At 38.2% G+C, this 18,900-nt stretch overlaps 1 protein-coding gene across 4 annotated transcripts in view; it reads left to right on the forward strand.

Moving 5' to 3' along the window:
* Window positions 1-1,988, forward strand: part of GSTCD (glutathione S-transferase C-terminal domain containing) — a 153,929-nt gene extending 151,941 nt beyond the window's left edge. For all 4 annotated transcript variants that reach the window (XM_037154449.2, XM_037154452.2, XM_037154453.2 and 1 more), the window contains one exon: window positions 79-1,988. In XM_037154449.2, coding sequence (XP_037010344.2) covers window positions 79-215 — 137 coding nt within the window. In that variant the 3' untranslated portion in view covers window positions 216-1,988. The remainder of the gene's footprint in view (window positions 1-78) is intronic.
* Window positions 1,989-18,900: the final 16,912 nt, after the last annotated feature.

The raw sequence follows: 18,900 nt of genomic DNA on the forward strand, positions 1-18,900 counted from the left end.
CGTGTAGAGTCCGTCACACCAACTGAAATGGCACCGTTAGCTGAGCAGGGTCTCACGATGCCACTGCCTCTGTTTCAGGAAAACAGTGCATGTGCCTGGTGGACCTGGACCGAGCCAGAGCTGCTGAAGAACATGGCTACTCCGTTCAAGTGATATCCATGGAGCCAGAGAGCTGCTCTCCCAAAAATAACATGATCGTGGGAGTCCCCATTTAGAACGAGTATTTGATGTTTCGCCATTTGTCTTCCTGATGAAAGCCCAGTGGCATTCAGGAGGTTCTTGGCATAACTAGGAAGCAGCATTAGCCATCTTGAACCCATTGTGCTCGGGAAGGAAAGCAGCAGGAAAATCTTTGAAGAAAAGCTGCCTGCAGAGCATCGCAAATGCTTTTATAATGTGTGATTAAAAGACCACTGGTTTTCATAGTGAGAACCCCTGACGTCTCAGCTGCCAGCAGAATGATACTCTCTAGTTGAGTTTCCATCAGTGGAATAACAATTTCCTTCTCAGTTCACAGCTTTTCTGGTCTGGCCAATGTGGTGATCAACTCAAAACAATGAACTTGCAGCCTTTATAATCACTGAGATACTCCAGTGGAGACCAAAATTAGACTCTGTAGAGTTATTTCTTTTTATATTTCTAAAAATTGTACTTTTTGTATACTTTTTTTTAAAACATCTAGTCAGATAATAACAGTATGGTTAAACTTTTAAGCTGAAGTGAGTTGGACTTGTGGATCATTTCATATACTCCATTTAAATATAGGCTGGTGTGGCTCAGTGGATTGAGTGCCAGCCTGAAAATCAAAAGGTAATCAAACCAGTTCAGTTCCCAGTCAGAGCACATGCCTGGGTTACCAGCCAGGTCCCCAGTAGGGGGCACTCGAGAGGCAGCCACACATTGATGTTTTTCTCTCCCTTCCCCTCTCTAAAAATAAATAAATAAAATCTTTAAAATATATATATAGTTCCCATAAATTACCTAATGAGATCACCTGTGCTTCAGACATTTTATATGAAGACATTATAAAATAATTGCAGTCAGTTTCCCGTTATGGGCACATGTAATTGGACATAAATTCTAACTAATCAGTAAATAATTATTGCAGATCCATTATTTTCAAGACTCTACCCAGCGTCTTATAAGGATACAAGAGGAATTATAATAGACACAATGCTTTGCCTGTAGGAGAATATCACTCAGAAGAGAAAGAGTAATGAATTAGTCAAGTTCTTTATATCATAATATAATGTATGGTCACAGGATTTGTTTTCAGGTATCATATTATGTGGGGTCATAACTTATTAAGTATAAATCAGAGGTGCAAGGAGTACAGAATATATGAGATTATTTGAATAGTTATCTTTACCCCAATTCATATTCCACTGGCCAAAGTTTTTAAAGACAGGTGGCATGTCTTCTTTCACAATCTGCTAATTAATTTTTACATGTCCAACATTATTTCATTTAAGATAAGGTTTATTTCATCAGTTTTGATAATGTCAACCCCATATGACATACCATGAGGAAGAAGGACTTTGATAAATAAATATTTTATCACTGTGGGTTAAAATACACAAATAATTTATGGAGGGGGCGGGCACTGAACTCTGTTTTCTGGGATAAAAATTGAGAAAAGAATTAATCATTAGCCTTGAGTATTTTAGCATTTGTACCTTATAAACACACTAAGCTCTTTTATCCTGGGCTTTTTTTAAATTAGGGTATAATTTACAGACAATAAAATAACAAATTCTAAGTGTTCAGGTTGACAGTTTTTGACAATTGCAAACACCATCAGAAATAAGACGTATACTACTTCCATCAGCATAGAAACTTGTTCCATGTTCCTTTCAGTTCAGTATCCTTCACCCGAAAGGCAACCCCTATCTGATTTCTATCACACTACATCTGGTTGGTCTATTTTTGTCCTTCAAATAAATCAGCTCATTTAGTATATAGCCTTTTGTGTCTGGCTGCTTTTGCTCAACAATATTATTTTAAAGTATTCACATTGTTATATGTATCAATAATTTCTTCTTAGTTCCACATAGTATTCCATTACATAAATATATTAAAATGTGTTTATTCATTCTCTTATTGGTATTCATCTGGGTTGTTTCCACTTTGAGGGTATTATAAATGAGGCATAAGAAGATTCTTGTACAAGTCTTTTTGTGGATATATGTTTGTATTTCTCTTGAATAAATACCTAGTAGTAGAGCTGCTGGGTCATTAAATAAAGGAATGTCAGTTGCTAAACAATTTTCCAAAGTGGTTTTAACAGTTTCTGTTCTCGCCAGCAACATATCAAAGTGCCAGTTCCCACACCCTGTCTCCAACATATGACAGTGTCCATCTTTTTTGACACTGTGAAATGGTGTTCCGTTATGGTTTTAATTTTCTATTTCCTAATGACTAGTAATGTTCAAGCATCATTTATAAAGTGTCATTCAAGTCTTTTGCTCATTTGTAAAATTAGGTCTGTCTTTTTTTTATTGTTGATTTATAAAAGTTCCTTATATGTCCTGGGTATGAGGTCTTGTCAGATATATGTGTTGAGAAAATTTTTCCCGACCTGTGGCTTACCTACTCATTTTCATAATAAATGTTTTGGTTTTCCTAAAACCTAATTTTATGGTAAATATTTTTGTGTGTCCTCTCTAATAAATCTTTACCTATTCTAAGGTTATGAAGATCCTCCCTGTGTTTTCTTATAAAACTTTGTGGTTCTAGAGGGATCCAAGATGGCTGCAGAGTAGCTGAAAGCTCTGTCCATTTGCTCCCAGACCCAGACCCATCTTGCAGCTAAAGTTCCAGCTGATTACAGAGTAATCAACTGGAAGATCCAGCAGAGAATGAGTGAGAGGGTGTGTGGGTGAGTGCGTACATGGATGAGTGCGGGGAGCGTGTGAGAGTGGGTAAGATCCTGCCTGCCCGCAGGATACTCAGGAGCGGGTGGCTGGGCTCTCCTAGTGGAGCACGTGCCACTTCTTGCTGCACAGATTCAGAGTGGCTGCAGATCACCTCAGGAGCCCAAAGCTCTGGGGCGGAGAGAGATGGCAGAGAGGTGCTAGCTGCAGAAACAGTGCTGAAGGAGCAAGCCCGCCCGCCCAAAGTTGAGAATCTCTGGAGGGAGCCTGGAGAGCACCATACCACTGCTCCATGTATCACTGAAGCACTTTTCCCAGGGCCATCCGGGAAGGATCCAGAGAGAAACTATCTAAAACTGTGGAAAGCTGTGGCAGGTGGTGGCCAGCCCTGACTGGGAGAGACTGTGATTTTTGGGGAGGTGGAGTGCATGGAGAACAGGCTCCACAGGGCCTGGTGCTGCAGCATGGGAACTCCACATTAACTCTTTTTTTTCTTTTTTAGAAACCCTTTTAAAAGAGGAGCCCAGGCAAGACTCAAGATTTGAGTAGCCAGTGCTCACGTGCATGTATGTGCATGCACAGCAGCTCTGCTGACTAAGAACTCAGAGGGAGAGTCACACTGAAGGGACTGCGGGACCCAGCCCAGCACAGCTGGTGAGCAGGGACTATACAGAGTGGTGAGTGTGGGCCTGAGCCTCCTGCAAGAGAGCAGCAGGCTGGGACTGGACTGCCAGGAGCTGAGCCCCTGAGATTTGCCGCAGCCAGGCAGGTCCCCTCACAGACAGGTGAGCCAAACCTCCACCTGCAGGAGTACAGGCTCTAGATCCCTGAGGCCAGGGTCAGGAGCCCCCTGCTGGGCACATCTCCATGGGAGAAAGAAGAAAAAGCTCTGAAAAGGCCCTTTACTAGATACCATGAGCTACACTGTTCCTTGCACTCTGATCCACTGAAACCAGCAGAGCAAAGAGATTAGAGACAGTAGCAAAAAGGGGGTTCAGGGCCCTGCCCTTCCTTGGAGCTTAGAGCTGCTGTCAGAGCCAAGCAGGAAAGAGCTGCCCTTTTTAAATAGATTGGCCTCTCACAGGAAACAGACAGCTAATTCACCAGAAGCCATACATTATTGGGAAGAATCTGGGACAGATCAAGATATGTGGCAAGGGGACAGGGAAATACTCCAACCCTCTTCCTTGAAGACTGAACAGTGGCCCCTGAGGGTGACCCATGGTTCCCACCCTCCCAATCTCATCAGAGGCTTCCTCTGGAGGCAGGAGAAGGTACTCGCACTGCTCTTAGGTCATTAAATGAACCTTTCCTGGGCCCTGGGCTGATGGAAAGCCAGCAGGACAGAACAGTGGGGAGCATCCGAATCTGAAGGAGACAGCCACAGACCAGATCGCTTGTAGCCATTTGAACAGGCTGCCTAGGCCCAGACTAGGACACCACCTGACATTACCAGGGGTGGGTCCAGAAAGAGAAGCCAGTGACAAACACTGACTTCTACTGAGTTGAATTGTACCATGGTCTTCATGATTTCCATTATTTTCTCGCTTGCATAGCTTTTCAATATTGATTTTTCCTTCAAGTTTGTGCCTATTATGTCACTAGTTTTTATATTTTACTTTATTTCAAATCTCATATTTTGCTCTTCTCTTACTCCATTCTTACCTTCTTGCTTCCTCTTCTTTTTGTTTTAAAATTTATTTTTTTCTTGCTACAACTAGTTTCCATTCCACACTCTTACTATTTCTCTTCCCTCCGACCTCCTCATACTATTTTTCTTGTCATTTGTCATTTCAGATTCTTTTTTGTATTCTTAAAATACCCTTATTCTCTCTCCACCTTTGTCAATCTTTGCTGGTTGTTGATGTGGTGGTAGTTGTTTCATTTCTACAGTTTTATTTCTAGATATTCACTGTTTTATAATTGAAATCCAGATTTTACCATTCCCCTCTCCTACTCCATCTTACCTTCTTCGTGCCCTTCCTTTTTTCATTTTAAATTTTAATTTTTATCTGTCTTAGCCCAGTTTTAATTCCTCATTCTTAGTGTTTCTTCTCCTTCTATCGTCTCAGAATCACCTTTGTTTCCTCTAGACAACTCATAAGCTTTTCTTTTTTTCTTCTTATCCCCATTCCACTTATATTAACCTTTGGTCATTTCTTGTTGATATTGCTGTGGTGGATCTTTTTCTCCAACTTGGTTCCTATTTGTTTCACTATATCTTTTTAAATTTTTGATTAAAACTAATACTATATGCTTCCCTTCTCTTACTCCATTCTGCCTTCTTCCATCCCTTTATTATTTAGAATGTAAATTTTCTTTTCTTTCTTTCATCACATTGTTTTTATTTCATACTCTTATTATTTTTTCCTCCCTCTACCCTCTCAAAATCATTTTTATTTCAGTTAGTCATCTCATATTAATGTTTCCTTACTTATAATAGTCTTAACCTTTTTACACCTTTATTAACATTTGCTCATTTGCTGGGTTTATAGTGTATTTGTGGTTGGGGGTTATGTATGCAGGAGTGGGTTTGTTTTCTGGGTTGTTTGGTCTCATTCTAGCAGCAGTTGCACAACAGCACACAAAACATGGTCAGAGGGAAGGACCCACCAAAGAATGACCCAACAACGATCAAAACCCAAGTACATCCAGACAGCCAACCTATAAGTGGTATAAAAGGCATCCCAAGAGCATCAAGTTCAGGAGAGCAAGGAGATTACAGAACACTGAAGAAAGAAATAAAGGGAGACACAGATAAGTGGAAGTATATACTATGTTAATGGATTGTAAGGATTGATATCATTAAAACATCCATACCACCCAAAGCAATTTATAGATTCAATGTCATCCTTATCAAAATATCAAATGATATATTTCACAGATCTAGAACAAATATTTCAAAAATTTATCTGAAACCAAAAATCATCCTCAGTAGCTTCAGCAATCTTGAGAAAAAAGAACAAAGTAGGAAGGATCATACTACCTGATATCAAACTATATCCCAAAGCCACTGTGATCAAAATAGCTTGGTACTGACATAATAACAGACACAGAGATCTATGGAACAGAATAAAGAGCTGAGAAATAAATCCATGTCTCCATGGTCAGTTAATATTTGCCAAAGGGGGAGGAGCAAGAAAATGGAGTAAAAGTAATCTCTTCAATAAATGGTGTTGGGAGACAGGTACATGCAAAAAAAATGAAACTAGACTACCAACTTACTATAGACCAGAATAAATATAAGGTGGCTAAAAGACTTAAATATAATAAGCCTTGACACCATAAAAGTTTTAGAGGAAAGCATAGGAAGTAAAATTTCAGATATCCCACACAGCAATATTTTTGCTGATATATCTCCTAGGGCAAGGGACATAAAGGAAAAAATAATAAAACAAGTGGAACTATATCAAACAAAGAAAAGTCTTTCCATGGCCAAAGAAAACATCATCAAAATTTTTAAAAAATGATCCAACAAGGCACACAGAAGGCTTAGAGACATATGAAAGGATGCTCAGCATCACTAGCCATCAGAGAGATGCAGATTAAAACCACAAGGAGATACCACCTCACACTGATGAGAATGGCCATCATAAACAAAGTGACAAACAACAAGTGCTGAGAAGGAACTGGAGAAAAGGGAACCCTAGTGCACTGTTGGTGGGAGTGCAGACTGGTGCAGCCACTGTGGAAAACAGTGTGGATTTTCCTCAAAAATCTAAAGATGGAGCTGCTTTTTAAAAAAAATATTTTTTATTGAATATGCCATTACAGTTGTTCTATTTACCCCCTGCATTCCCCTCCACCCTGCACACCCCTCCCCACAATTCCCCTCCTTTAGTTTATGACCACGTGTCTCAAGTTCTTTAGATTCTATATTTCCCATACTATTCTTGCCCTCCCCCCTATCTATTTTCTACCTACCATCTATGCTACTTATTCTCTGTACCTTCTCCCCCCTTCTCCTCCTCCCACTCCCCTGTTGCTAACCCTCCACGTGATCTTCATTTCTATGGTTTGCTCCTGATCTAGCTGACTTCTTAGTTTGCTTTCGTTTTAGGTGTGGTTGTTAATAACTGTGAGTTTGCTGTCCTTTCACTGTTCATCTTTTTTATCTTCTTTTTCTTAGGTAAGTCCCTTTAACATTTCATATAATAAGGGCTTGGTGATGATGAACTCCTTGAATCTGACCTTATCAGAGAAGAGCTTTATCTGCCCTTCCATTCTAAATGAAAATTGTTCTGGATAGAGTAATCTTGGTTGTAGGTCTTTGGATTTCATAACTTGGAATACTTCTTTCCAGCCCCTTCTTGCCTGTAAGGTCTCTTTTGAGAAATCTGTTGACAGTCTGATGGGAACTCCTTTGTAGGTGATGTCCCCTTACCTCTTTGCTGCTTCTAGGATTCTCTCCTTCATTTTAATCTTGGCTAATATAATGATGATGTGCCTTGGTGTGTTCCGTCTTGGATCCAACTTCTTTGGAACTCTCTGAGCTTCCTGGATTTCCTGGAAGTCTATTTCCTTTGCCAAATTGGGGGAGTTCTCCTTTATTATTTGTTCAAATAGTTTTCCACTTGTGGCTGTTCCTCTTTCCCCTGTAATTCAGATGTTGGAACATTTAAAGATGTCCTGGAGGTTCCTAAGCCTCTCCTCATTTTGGGGAATTCTTGTTTCTTCATTCTTTTCTGTTTGGTAATTTTTTTCTTCTGTCCCAGTGATTCCACTGCTGTGATTATACCCTAAGAATCCTGAAACCAGTTCAAAAAATCTTGTGTACCTCTATGTTTATAGTAGTATTATTTACAATAGCCAAGTGTTGGAAACAGCCTAACTGCCCACCAGTAATGAGTAGATCAAACAAATGTGGTACATTTGCACAATGGAATATTACATAGTAGAAAGAAAGAAGGAACTCCTACCTTTTGCAACAGCATGGATGGAACTAGAGAGCATTATGCTAAGTGAGATAAGCCAGGTGGTGAAAGACAAATACCATATGATCTCACCTATAAGTGTAACTTAATGAAGAAAACAAACAAACAAGCAAAATAGAACCAGAGGCATGGAAATAAGGAACAGACTGACAGTGGCTACAGGGGATGAGGGAGGGGGATAAGGGTAAAAAGAAGGGAAGGGACTAGTCAAAGAACATGTATGAATGACCCATGGACATGGACGAGAGGGTGGGGTTTGACTGAGAGAGTAGGGACTGGATTGGGCAGGGGAGAACAACAGAGGAAAATTGGGACAACTGTAATGGACCAATAAAACATTTAATAAAAAAAAGAAACTATGGTTCTAGCTTTTTGCATTTAGGGCCATGATTTATCTCAAATCCATATTCACATACAGAGGGAGGTAGGTTTTGAGGAATATACAATTGTTTTGGCACCATTTATTTAGAAACCCTTTTTCTTCCCATTGGATTGATTTGGCACCTAGGTTGAAAATCAGGATTTCTTATATGTATGGGTCTATTTCTGAATTTTCCAGTCTGTTTCATTAATTCATTTGATCACTGCAGTTGTGTAATTAATCTTAAAATTAGGTAGCTTGTTTCCCAAAATTATTTTTTGTTTTTCAGATTGTTTTGGCTATTCTAGAGACATTATATTTCCATATAATTTTTAAGATTTAATGATCAATTTCTTAAATAAATAAAATAAGGCCTGCTGGGATTTTTTGGTATTTCCTGGAATCTTTAGATCAATTTGGGGAAAATAAACATATTAACAACACTGAATGTTAAAATCCAGGAACATAAGGTATCTTACCATGTATTTAGTTTTTCTTTAATTACTCTCAGCAATTTTTCATCATTTTCAAGGTAGATATTTAGTTTTAGTTATTATGATTTGATAGTTTTAATGTTATTACCTTGAGCTTTATGCATACTGTCTCCACTACCCAGACTAAGCCTCCTCTTGCCCCTCTCACCAGCTCACTCTCACTCAATCTTCAGTTTCCAGGCTTTACCTTCTGAGGAAAGCCTTTTCTAGCTTCCCTGGGGTACCTGTTAAAGAATGTGACCCTCCTGAGGAGTCTTCTACAAACTCCCCAGGTAACCCCAAACACCCCCCCCCTCCAAAAAAAAGCCCACATGATGAATATAGAGAATAAAAAGGAAGTGACCCCACTGTTCTCCAATCCTTGTTCTCAGGCAGGGAATGCTCCAGCTGTGATGGCTGTGGCTAGTCATAGATGTGGGTGTTCGTGATTGCTTTTGGATTATGATTTTTCTGTGTATATTCTTGCCAACGCTTCTTCTCTGCAGGACAAATAAAAGGTGTTGGATGCAGGCAGCAAAAGTTTGTTGCAAAGACAGAAATCCCAGTGAATGCCCTGGTCTCACCCCTACCCTTGTCCATCAAAAGCAAAGCTGCTCCTCACTGCTGTCTTCCCCAAGGTTGTAATATAAGAAGCCGAGGCTCATCTTTCATTGCCTTTGGAGTCTAGCTCACAGATGCAGGGGTATAATTATTAATGACTAAGCAACTTTATTTTATTTATGGAGACAAGTTTCAACGATGTTAGAAATCAAAATATTTTCAGAGCACACATGCAAAATAACATATTAATAATTAAACATTTTCTCTCATTCTCAAGATTTTGGCTGCAGGTGTTACCCAGTCCATGGTTCAAGAAAATTGCCATTAATAGAACTTTCACATACTGATACAGTTTTTCTATTGACTTTTATAAATAAAATTACAGGTATGTTCCTGTGGAAGTGATATAATGAAATCATAATAAAGAAATACGTTTTTAACTTACACTTTTTAAAAAATAGACTCTATATGCATGGTACTTGGGAGTTTTTGAATAATTTTTAAATATATTTTATTAATTATGCCATTATAGTTGTTCTACTTCCCCCCTTCATTCCCCTCCACCCTGCACACCCCTCCCCCACCATTCCCCCCTTTAGTTTATGACCACGTGTCTCAAGTTCTTTAGATTCTATATTTCCCCTACTATTCTTGCCCTCCCCCTATCTATTTTCTATCTAATGTCTATGCTACTTATTTTCTGTACTTTCTCCCCCCTTCTCCTTCTCCCACTCCCCTGTTGCTAACCCTCCATGTGATCTTCATTTCTATGGTTTGCTCCTGATCTAGCTGTCCTCTAGTTTGCTTTCGTTTTAGGTGTGGTTGTTAATAACTGTGAGCTTGCTGTCCTTTCACTGTTCATCTTTTTTATCTTCTTTTTCTTAGGTAAGTCCCTTTAACATTTCATATAATAAGGGCTTGGTGATGATGAACTCCTTGAATTTGATCTTATTTGAGAAGCACTTTAACTGTCCTTCCATTTTAAATGAAAGCTTTGCTGGATAGATCAATCTCGGATGTAGGTCTTTGGATTTCATGACTTGGAATACTTCTTTCCAGCCCCTTCTTGCCTGTAAGGTCTCTTTTGAGAAATCTGTTGACAGTCTGATGGGAACTCCTTTGTAGGTGATGTCCCCTTATCTCTTTGCTGCTTCTAGGATTCTCTCCTTCATTTTAATCTGGCTAATGTAATGATGATGTGCCTTGGTGTGTTCCTTCTTGGGTCCAACTTCTTTGGAACTCTCTGAGCTTCCTGGATTTCCTGGAAGTCTATTTCCTTTGCCAGATTGGGGAAGTTCTCCTTTATTATTTGTTCAAATAAGTTTTCCACTGGTGGCTGTTCCTCTTCCCCTTCTGGTACCTCTAAAATTTGGATGTTGGAATGTTTAAAGATGTCCTGGAGGTTCCTAAGCTTCTCCTCATTTTTTTTTAATTCTCGTTTCTTCATCATTTTCTGTTTGGTCATTTTTTCCTTCCTTCTGGTGCACTCTGTTGATTTGAGTCCCAGTTTCCTTTCCATTACTATTGGTTTTCTGTGTATTTCCCTTCATTTCAATTAGTTTAGCCTTCATATGTTCCTCCAATTTGTGACTAAAATCAACCAGTTCTGTGAGCATCCTGATCACCAGTGTTTTGAACTGTGCATCTGAAAGTTTAGCTATTTCTTCATCGCTTAGATTTATGGGCTCTGGGGCTCTGATTGTTCTTGAGCCATGTTTTGATCCATTCTTGCCTGTTAGGTATGAGGAGCGGAACCTTAGTTGTTCACCAGGGCGGGGCCACACAGGTCTCTGGTTTGTGAAGCTGTATGCGGGGGCGGGGTCAGAGAGGGACAATGGCGGTTCCTCTGCTGCTTCCTGCAGCTGGGGCCTGTGCGGTCTGTCTCACCGCTAGCTCCTTCACCAGTTTATCTGCACACAAATGTGTGACTGTGATCAGCCCTCAGTGGGTCCGCCTACTTCTCCACACCTGGGATCCGCCCACGGCTGTTGGAGCACCTGGGTCGCACGCCCGGGTCGGTCTGGTGGATCTTTCCTGCCTGACCACTCTCTGCTGCTGGCTCTGCCCCTCTTACCAGTTTGGCTGAAGAGTTTGTTGTTATCAGACTTCTGTGTAGTTCAATTTTCTGTGGTTTGGCTGCGTTTTTGTTGCTAAAACTTTGTTTTTTTTAAACTTGGTTGTGGGAGAAGGCACAGTGCTTCCACCTATGCCTCCATCTTGGAGGGAGTCTCGAATAAGTTTTTTTGTTATGTAATAAATACCTATCTATTGAAGAAAAACTAGATGTGGCTAAACAAAGAGGAAAAAATTTTAATACTTTGTTGTATACCTTTCTGGGCTTTGCTCTGCATACATATACACACAGACACACACATGAATTAATTTAACAAATGCTAATACAGGTTTTAATATTTGCTAAGCATTATCCTAACCACTTTATAAGTAATATCTCATTTTTGTCTTTTAAAGCCATTTAATCTTCATAATGTATATAAGAGTTGGACACCATTAGTAATCCCATTTTATAGAAACTAGAGCCAATGTTTCATAGTCAGAGCAGACTCAGATTGAAACTCAGGGACTGGCACAGCTAATATCTGAATTCAGGCTCTGCAGCAGTCTTGCTGGGATATATATGATAGGTTAGGGTAACTATATATATATATATATATATATATATATATATATATATATATATATATATATATATGTGTGTGTGTATAGCCTGCCTAGACATATCCAGCAATGCAATATGAAAAATAAAGATACAAATTACAAGAAACATTGTACATAGGACAATGATACTTCAGTCCCCTTCAAAGTAGGCACCTTGGGACCTCACGCAATTCTTCCAATTACCATCATCTGCCCCATCTTATTTTCCTGAATCTCATGGATGGTCTGAAATCTCTTCCCTTTCAAATGTAATTTTAATTTGGGGAAAAGTTTGAACTCACAGGGCGCCAAATCTAAAGTATAAGGGGGCTGAGCCACCTGGATGATTTGATGTTTCGCCAAAAAGTTCATGGCAAAACTGCCAATCACTAATTACTCATAGCTGCAGCCTTCTGAATCACCCAAATAGTTTCCATGGAGGAATGTTGAAGCTTAATGCAAAATCTGATGTAGATTCATTTCTCAACTTGGTCATTTTGAAAGCGACAGCCACATGGTACACATACTCACTCCATGGCATGCACCCCCACCACTGATGAGTACAGTGAACTTGTCATTGTTCATGCATGTGCATTCCAGTCTTCTCTCCTTGGCTGCCAGGTTATATCAATATTATGCAAATCATTCTTGTTATATTAACAATGGCTGGACTTTTCCAGGCATCATTATATATATATATATATAATTATATAGTTATGTATATAATCTTCATATTTATATATCCATCCAAGTAACTATGAATTTACGCCACATTATATTCACAACTGACCAAACAGCCTCTATCATAAACATAGCTGATCTCACAGCAAAGGAAAAACAGACAGCGCAAACTTCCCAGCTCGTACAGATTCTGCTCAGATGTGATACACTTCACATCCCCCGTTTTGTTGGCAAGTAAGCTACACAGCCCCTCCTGAGATCAACAGGGTGGGATGTATAACTATGGTGGAGGGGGGTTGCCGATAACAGCAAGCAATAATAAAATATACCACCAACAATATAGCTAAAAATGGGAGAGAAGAGAGAGAAAAGGAAAAGAAAGCAGAAGAGGGCAGAAAGAAAAGGCCACTGCATCTTTCAGTTTAGAAATAGACTCTGAGTGCTAGTGCCCTGGTATAGGGCGGTATACTGGGTTCATCAACAATCAGAGGCAAGGAAGGCATGTGCCACAAGCATTCCCTGTCATTAGGAAGTCTGTAGACTTCTCACACTTTGGGGCAGAAATTTTCCAGAAACACTCAAAGAATATTTTTACTACTATAGAGTATAATAGAAATTATATATATATGGCATCCTGAATAATTAACACCCCTTTTTTATTACAAACTCTTATTACACAATCATAAGAATGTAATTCTGTAACATAACAATATCACACAAGCATACTATATGATATTTTAGGTGAAATGTTCAAATTAAAACCGTAAATTATTACACCCATATTATTATCCTACCAACCACACTCAAGCAGCTGTTACTTCTGCTTAGCCCTATATCTATATCTATATCTATATCTATATCTATATCTATATCTATATCTATATCTATCTACATATCTATATGTAATTGATTATGCGATTACAGTTTTCCCAATATTTCCTCCTTTGCCCACCACCACCCAGTACTCCCCATTCACACCAGCATCCATGGGTCATGCATATAAGTTCTTTAACTACTCCTTATCTTATACTGTACTTTACAGCCCCATTTATTCTGTGCCTAGCAATTTGCACTTCTCAATCCCTGCATCATTTTCCCCATTCTCCCCCTTTCCCCTCCTATCTGATAATCCTCCAAACAGCTCCATCCCAATGATTCTGTTTTTGTTTTGCTTGTTTGCTTAATTTGTTTTTCAGATTCAATTGTTCATAGTTGAGAATTTATTGCCATTTTAATGTTCATTAGTTTTTATCTTCTTTTTTCTTAGATAAGTCCCTTAACATTACATATAATAAGGGTTCGGTGATGATGAACTCCTTTAACTTGACCTTATCTGGGAAGCACTTTATCTGCCCTTCCATTCTAAATGATAGTTTTGCTGGGCAGAGTAATCTAGATTATAGGTCCTTGCTTTTCATCACTTTGAATGCTTCTTTCCAGCCCCTTCTTGTCTTCAAGGTTTCTTTTGAGAAGTCAGCTGACAGTCTTATGGAAAGTCCTTTGAAGATAACTCTGCTTTTCTCTTGTTGCTTTTAAGATTCTCTCTTTATCTTTAATCTTTAGCATTTTAATTATAATGTGTCCTGGTGTGGTCCTTTATGGGTCCTTCTTGTTCAGGGACCCAAACAGGGTCTTCCTGGACTTGTATATCTATTTTCTTCACCAAATTAGGGCAATTTTCTTTCACTATCTTTTTAAATAAGTTTTCAATCTGTTGCTCTTTCTCTTCTCTTTCCAGCACTCCTATAATTGGAATGTTGATACCTCTGAAGTTGTCCCAGAGGCTCCTTAGCCTATCCTCATATTTTTGGATTCTTTTTCCTTCTTGCTGTTCTGATTGAATGTTTTCTTCCTTATGTTCCAAATCATTGATTTGATTCTTGGCTTCATCCACTCTGCTGTTGGTTCTTGTAAATTTTTCTTTAGTTAACTTATATAGACTTATTTTCAACCCATGTCTTTTTTATGCTGTTGAAGTACTCAGTGAGTTCCTTAAGCATCCTAATAACCGGTGTTTTGAACTCTGCACCCAAAGGGATGCTTATGTCTATTTTGTTTAGTGTAAGCAGTCAATGGCAAATTATTGTCCCTCTCCATGGAGAAAAGGGCAAAATGCTTAAGCTAAAGTAAAAAAATAAGATACTCGACAAACATTAGTTTGATATTTACCATTGTAAACCTGTCCCAGCATAGAACATGGCTCAAGAGAGGTGCTTTGTAAATATTTGAGTAAATCATACTGAATCACCACTAAAGAAATAAAACTGTCCAAGGTGCAATCCATAAGGAGGTGCCATTTCTCTGTCACTAGAGCTGCTTCCATGAGAAAAGAGAAGCTTGCTCTTCAGATTTCTGACAACTGGGCTCAATCACAGATCATTGCTCACCATCTGCATGCATTTCCATCAGAAGGGGACCACATGTGGGGCCTTGAAGTCCCAAAGACAATTTTTTCTGTATGCTGCTTTCTTCTTTTTATAAACTAGCTAGCTCAATGATCTGAGAGTAATAATAGAGAGCCCAGTATAATTTTGGAATGCAGCACACATTTCATTTGAGAAAAACGATCACATCCCTTAAGATGTACTCAGTAATTAGGAAAAACCTATAATTTATATACAAAACCAACCAGGAGGTGACGATATACCTATAGAGGTAATAAAGGCGAATTTTGTACATAACCAGATGGACTGCAAATTTTTAATAGTCATCTCAGTTAAATATTTTATTGAAACCTATCATTTATATTAGATCCTTCATAACATCATCCCACAATTTACTTTGAATTTAATGAGACTAAAAATATATAAGTACATTCCTGGGTAAATGACAACTGTTCTTCTCTTGTTATATCTTGAGTTTAGAATTGCCACAATCCAGAGTGATGACAAGGGTACTCATTGAGTAGGATTTTAAATGACTATGTAGATAGCGTGTTTCTGCTGAATTAACAGCAGACAATTACTTTGAGATAGCACCTGTGGGTGTATTTGGGGAAGTGAAAACAATGCGTATAAATTAATATAGCTTGATTCCCCCCTCAGTCTCACCATAAGAGAGCATCTGCACATTATTTTTAGAATTACATAGCTAGAAATAGTTTCTGTAGACAAATTATGAATTCCAACACCTTTAATAAATTAAATTCCTAATTTTTGAAGGATTAAAGTTAATATGATTTTTAAGACATAGAAAGTAAGAGATTTCACCTTCTTTCTCAGTAAATCTTCAGTGTATTTCTCATATTTCACCTCAAAGAAATTGTATTCGAGTCAGATTCGTCATGCTACATTAAAAATGCATCTCGGGTGCTTACATCATGGGAAAGGAACAACAGCTATGAACTGACTTGTCTTGTTTTAAATTTTAGTATACTGTAAAAGCATAACTTTTAACCAGAGCGTTCTTCATTATTGTTTGTATAGTACTGTTAGAATTATCATCAGACTGAAGACTTTTAATTTTTCCTTCTCGGTCTTATTTCTTAAATCTTTGTATATTTCTAAGGCTCCTTTCCCAACCTAGCCCAATTTCCATCATGGATGCATTACAGAAGTAAGTAATCTGAACAGAATAATTAATGCCAATTACTCTCTTAATTACCTAAAGTTGTCTAAGTTTTGATGTCTGGCAGAGAGAACACTGCCTTGTTGTTTTTCCTCAAAATAGCCTTGGCTATTCCTGCCCTCAGGACTTTATAGGAGCTGTACTGAATGTAGATACTGCTTAGGGGAGAAGTAACATCTTCACAGTGTTTCAGTCTTTTTATTCCTAAACAAGGTATGTGTGAACAAGGTAATTCCCTGCAATTCCAAATTTGTCATGTATAGATTTCTTATTTTAGAAAATGTTTTTTTCTGTATCCACTGAGGAGATCATCTGGGTTTTCTCTTTTTACATTTTAATAAGGATACTTTTATTAATATATATTCTAATGTTAACCTGTCTTTATATTCCTGGGAAAATCTGAAATTGCTCAAGATAAGTTTTTTTTGTAGATACTAACATTTTATTTTTTATTTTATTATTTTTCCCATACCTATTATTGTCATGTGATTGTGGCTTTTTTTTAAGAGTTTTTTTTAGAGGTGGGGAAAGGAGGGAGAAAGAGAGGGAGAAAAACGTCAATGCTACATTGATCAGTTGCCTCTCATAGGCATCTCAAATGGACCAAACCCACACCCCAGGCATATGCCCTGACAGGGAATGAATGGGCAGCCCTTCAGTCCATGGTACGGTGCCCAACCAACTCAACCACACCAGTGAGGGATGATCGTCTCTTTCTATACTTATCCTAACCTGATTTAGCCATTGAGATCAAGGCTGTTCTATAACCATTAACTGATAGGAAAATTGCGTTTTCTATTCTCTAGAACTGTTTCCACAACATAGGTATTTTCTTTCTCAAATGCTTGGTTCACTGGCCTGTAAAACCATGTAGTATACTGGAGACAGGATAATATGGGTTCAGTTTCAGGCTGCTTATTAAATTTCTTTGATGATTATTGGTATATTAAGATTCTCCATTTCTTCTTGAATTGCTCTTCTAAGGTGTATTTTTCTAAGGCATTTTATGAATTGATTTCTTTAAGTTGGTGATAAAAACTTTTTAAAAAATCTAAGTTCCTAACTGAATCTGAAAAACACCTTGCATTATTTTTTGACCCTCTAGCAATTTGTATTCTCAACTAAAAATTATGCTGTCTGGACCATGTTCTCTGAATTTATTGCCTCATATAACTAAACCACCTAATTTTCCTAGAGCCAAGAAAAATTAGAACTATCTTTTTTCTTGATCTACCTGAGACTTTTATCCCAATAGATCAAGTTAGCCTGACAGTGTTTATTTTTTATGAAAACTTGCAGGCAGCTATCAGCAAGGTGCTTGCAATGTTTTTTTCAATGACTTTTTTTTTACTCCTCAATAAATACTACCTTATTGTTGTGTTCAACATTATTATTATTGTATTGGAGTAATGGGTGCTTAAGTCTTCAGGAACAAGAGAAGCATCCTGAATTTTCAGAAAGTCATGTCTTTCATTGTTTTTCCCATTTCTTTTTGTTCATGTCACCTCTGTCATGTTCTGTTTTTTTTCACATTTTTTTAAAATATTTTATTATTTATTTATCTAGAAAGGGAGAAGAAACTCCCCCTAGGGTTTTTTTTTCACATTTTTTATTGTTGTTCAAGTACAGTTGTTTCCATCCCACCCTCACTCTCCCCCAACCCAGCCGTCCCACTTCCCACTATCGATCCTACCCTCCTTTGGTTTTGTCCATCTGTCTCCAATGATTTTTAAATGTATAGACATGTATTGTATAGAATTTATAGTCATATTGCTATTGTTTTGTGCTTTTGAAGAACAAATTTTAAAAACACAATAATAGAAAATAAGCAATATATAAAACCTTGAACAGGTTCTTTAAGGAGGCTTGTTCTAAAAAAGATATGGTGGAATGCAGGTACAGAGAAATGAATGTTATTTCTCTGAGTGTTTCCCTCTCTCCCCAGTCGTAAATTAAAATGCATTGGTAGAAAGCACTCATGGATGGCTCTAATGATGTGCAAAACAACTAAAAGAAGACACCAAGGGTTTGATCTTTAATAGATATCAAGACCTCACATGACTCCACTGCAGGAAGACAAACAACCCAATTGAAAAATGGGCAAAGGATTTGAATAGACACTTGTCCAAGGAGGACATACAGACAGCCCAGAGACATATGAAAGGATGTTCAACATCACTAGCCATCAGAAAGATGCAGATTAAAACCGCAATGAGATACCACTTCACACCGGTGAGAATGGCCAGCATAAACAAAGCAACAAACAAGTGCTGGGAAAGAATTGGAGAAAAGGGAACCCTAGTGCACTGTTGATGGGAATGCAGACTGGTGCAGCCACTGTTGAAAACAGTATGGAATTTCTTCAAAAAACTAAAGATGGAACTGCCTTTTAACCCAGTGATTCCACTGTTGTGATTATACCCTAAGAATCCTGAAACCAATTTTAAAAAATCAATGCACCCCTATGTTCATAGCAGTATTATTAACAATAACCAAGTATTGGAAACAGCCTACCTGCCCATCAGTAAATGAGTAGATCAAAAAACTGTGGTACATTTACACAATAGAATACTACACAACAGTAATAAAGAAGGAATGCCTACCCTTTGTGACAGTAAGGTTGGGACTGGAGAATATTATGCTAAGTGAAGTAATCCAGGCAGTAAAAGACAAATACAATGTGATCTCACCTATAAGTGGAACCTAATCAACAAAACAAACAAGTGAGCAAAACAGAGCCAGAGACAAAGAAATAAAGAACAAAGTGACAGTTACCAGAGGGGAAGGGGTAGTGG

Source organism: Artibeus jamaicensis, unplaced genomic scaffold (assembly GCF_021234435.1).
Source record: "Artibeus jamaicensis isolate MK-2021 breed Jamaican fruit bat unplaced genomic scaffold, CSHL_Jam_final scaffold_3222, whole genome shotgun sequence".
Lineage (NCBI taxonomy): Eukaryota > Metazoa > Chordata > Mammalia > Chiroptera > Phyllostomidae > Artibeus > Artibeus jamaicensis.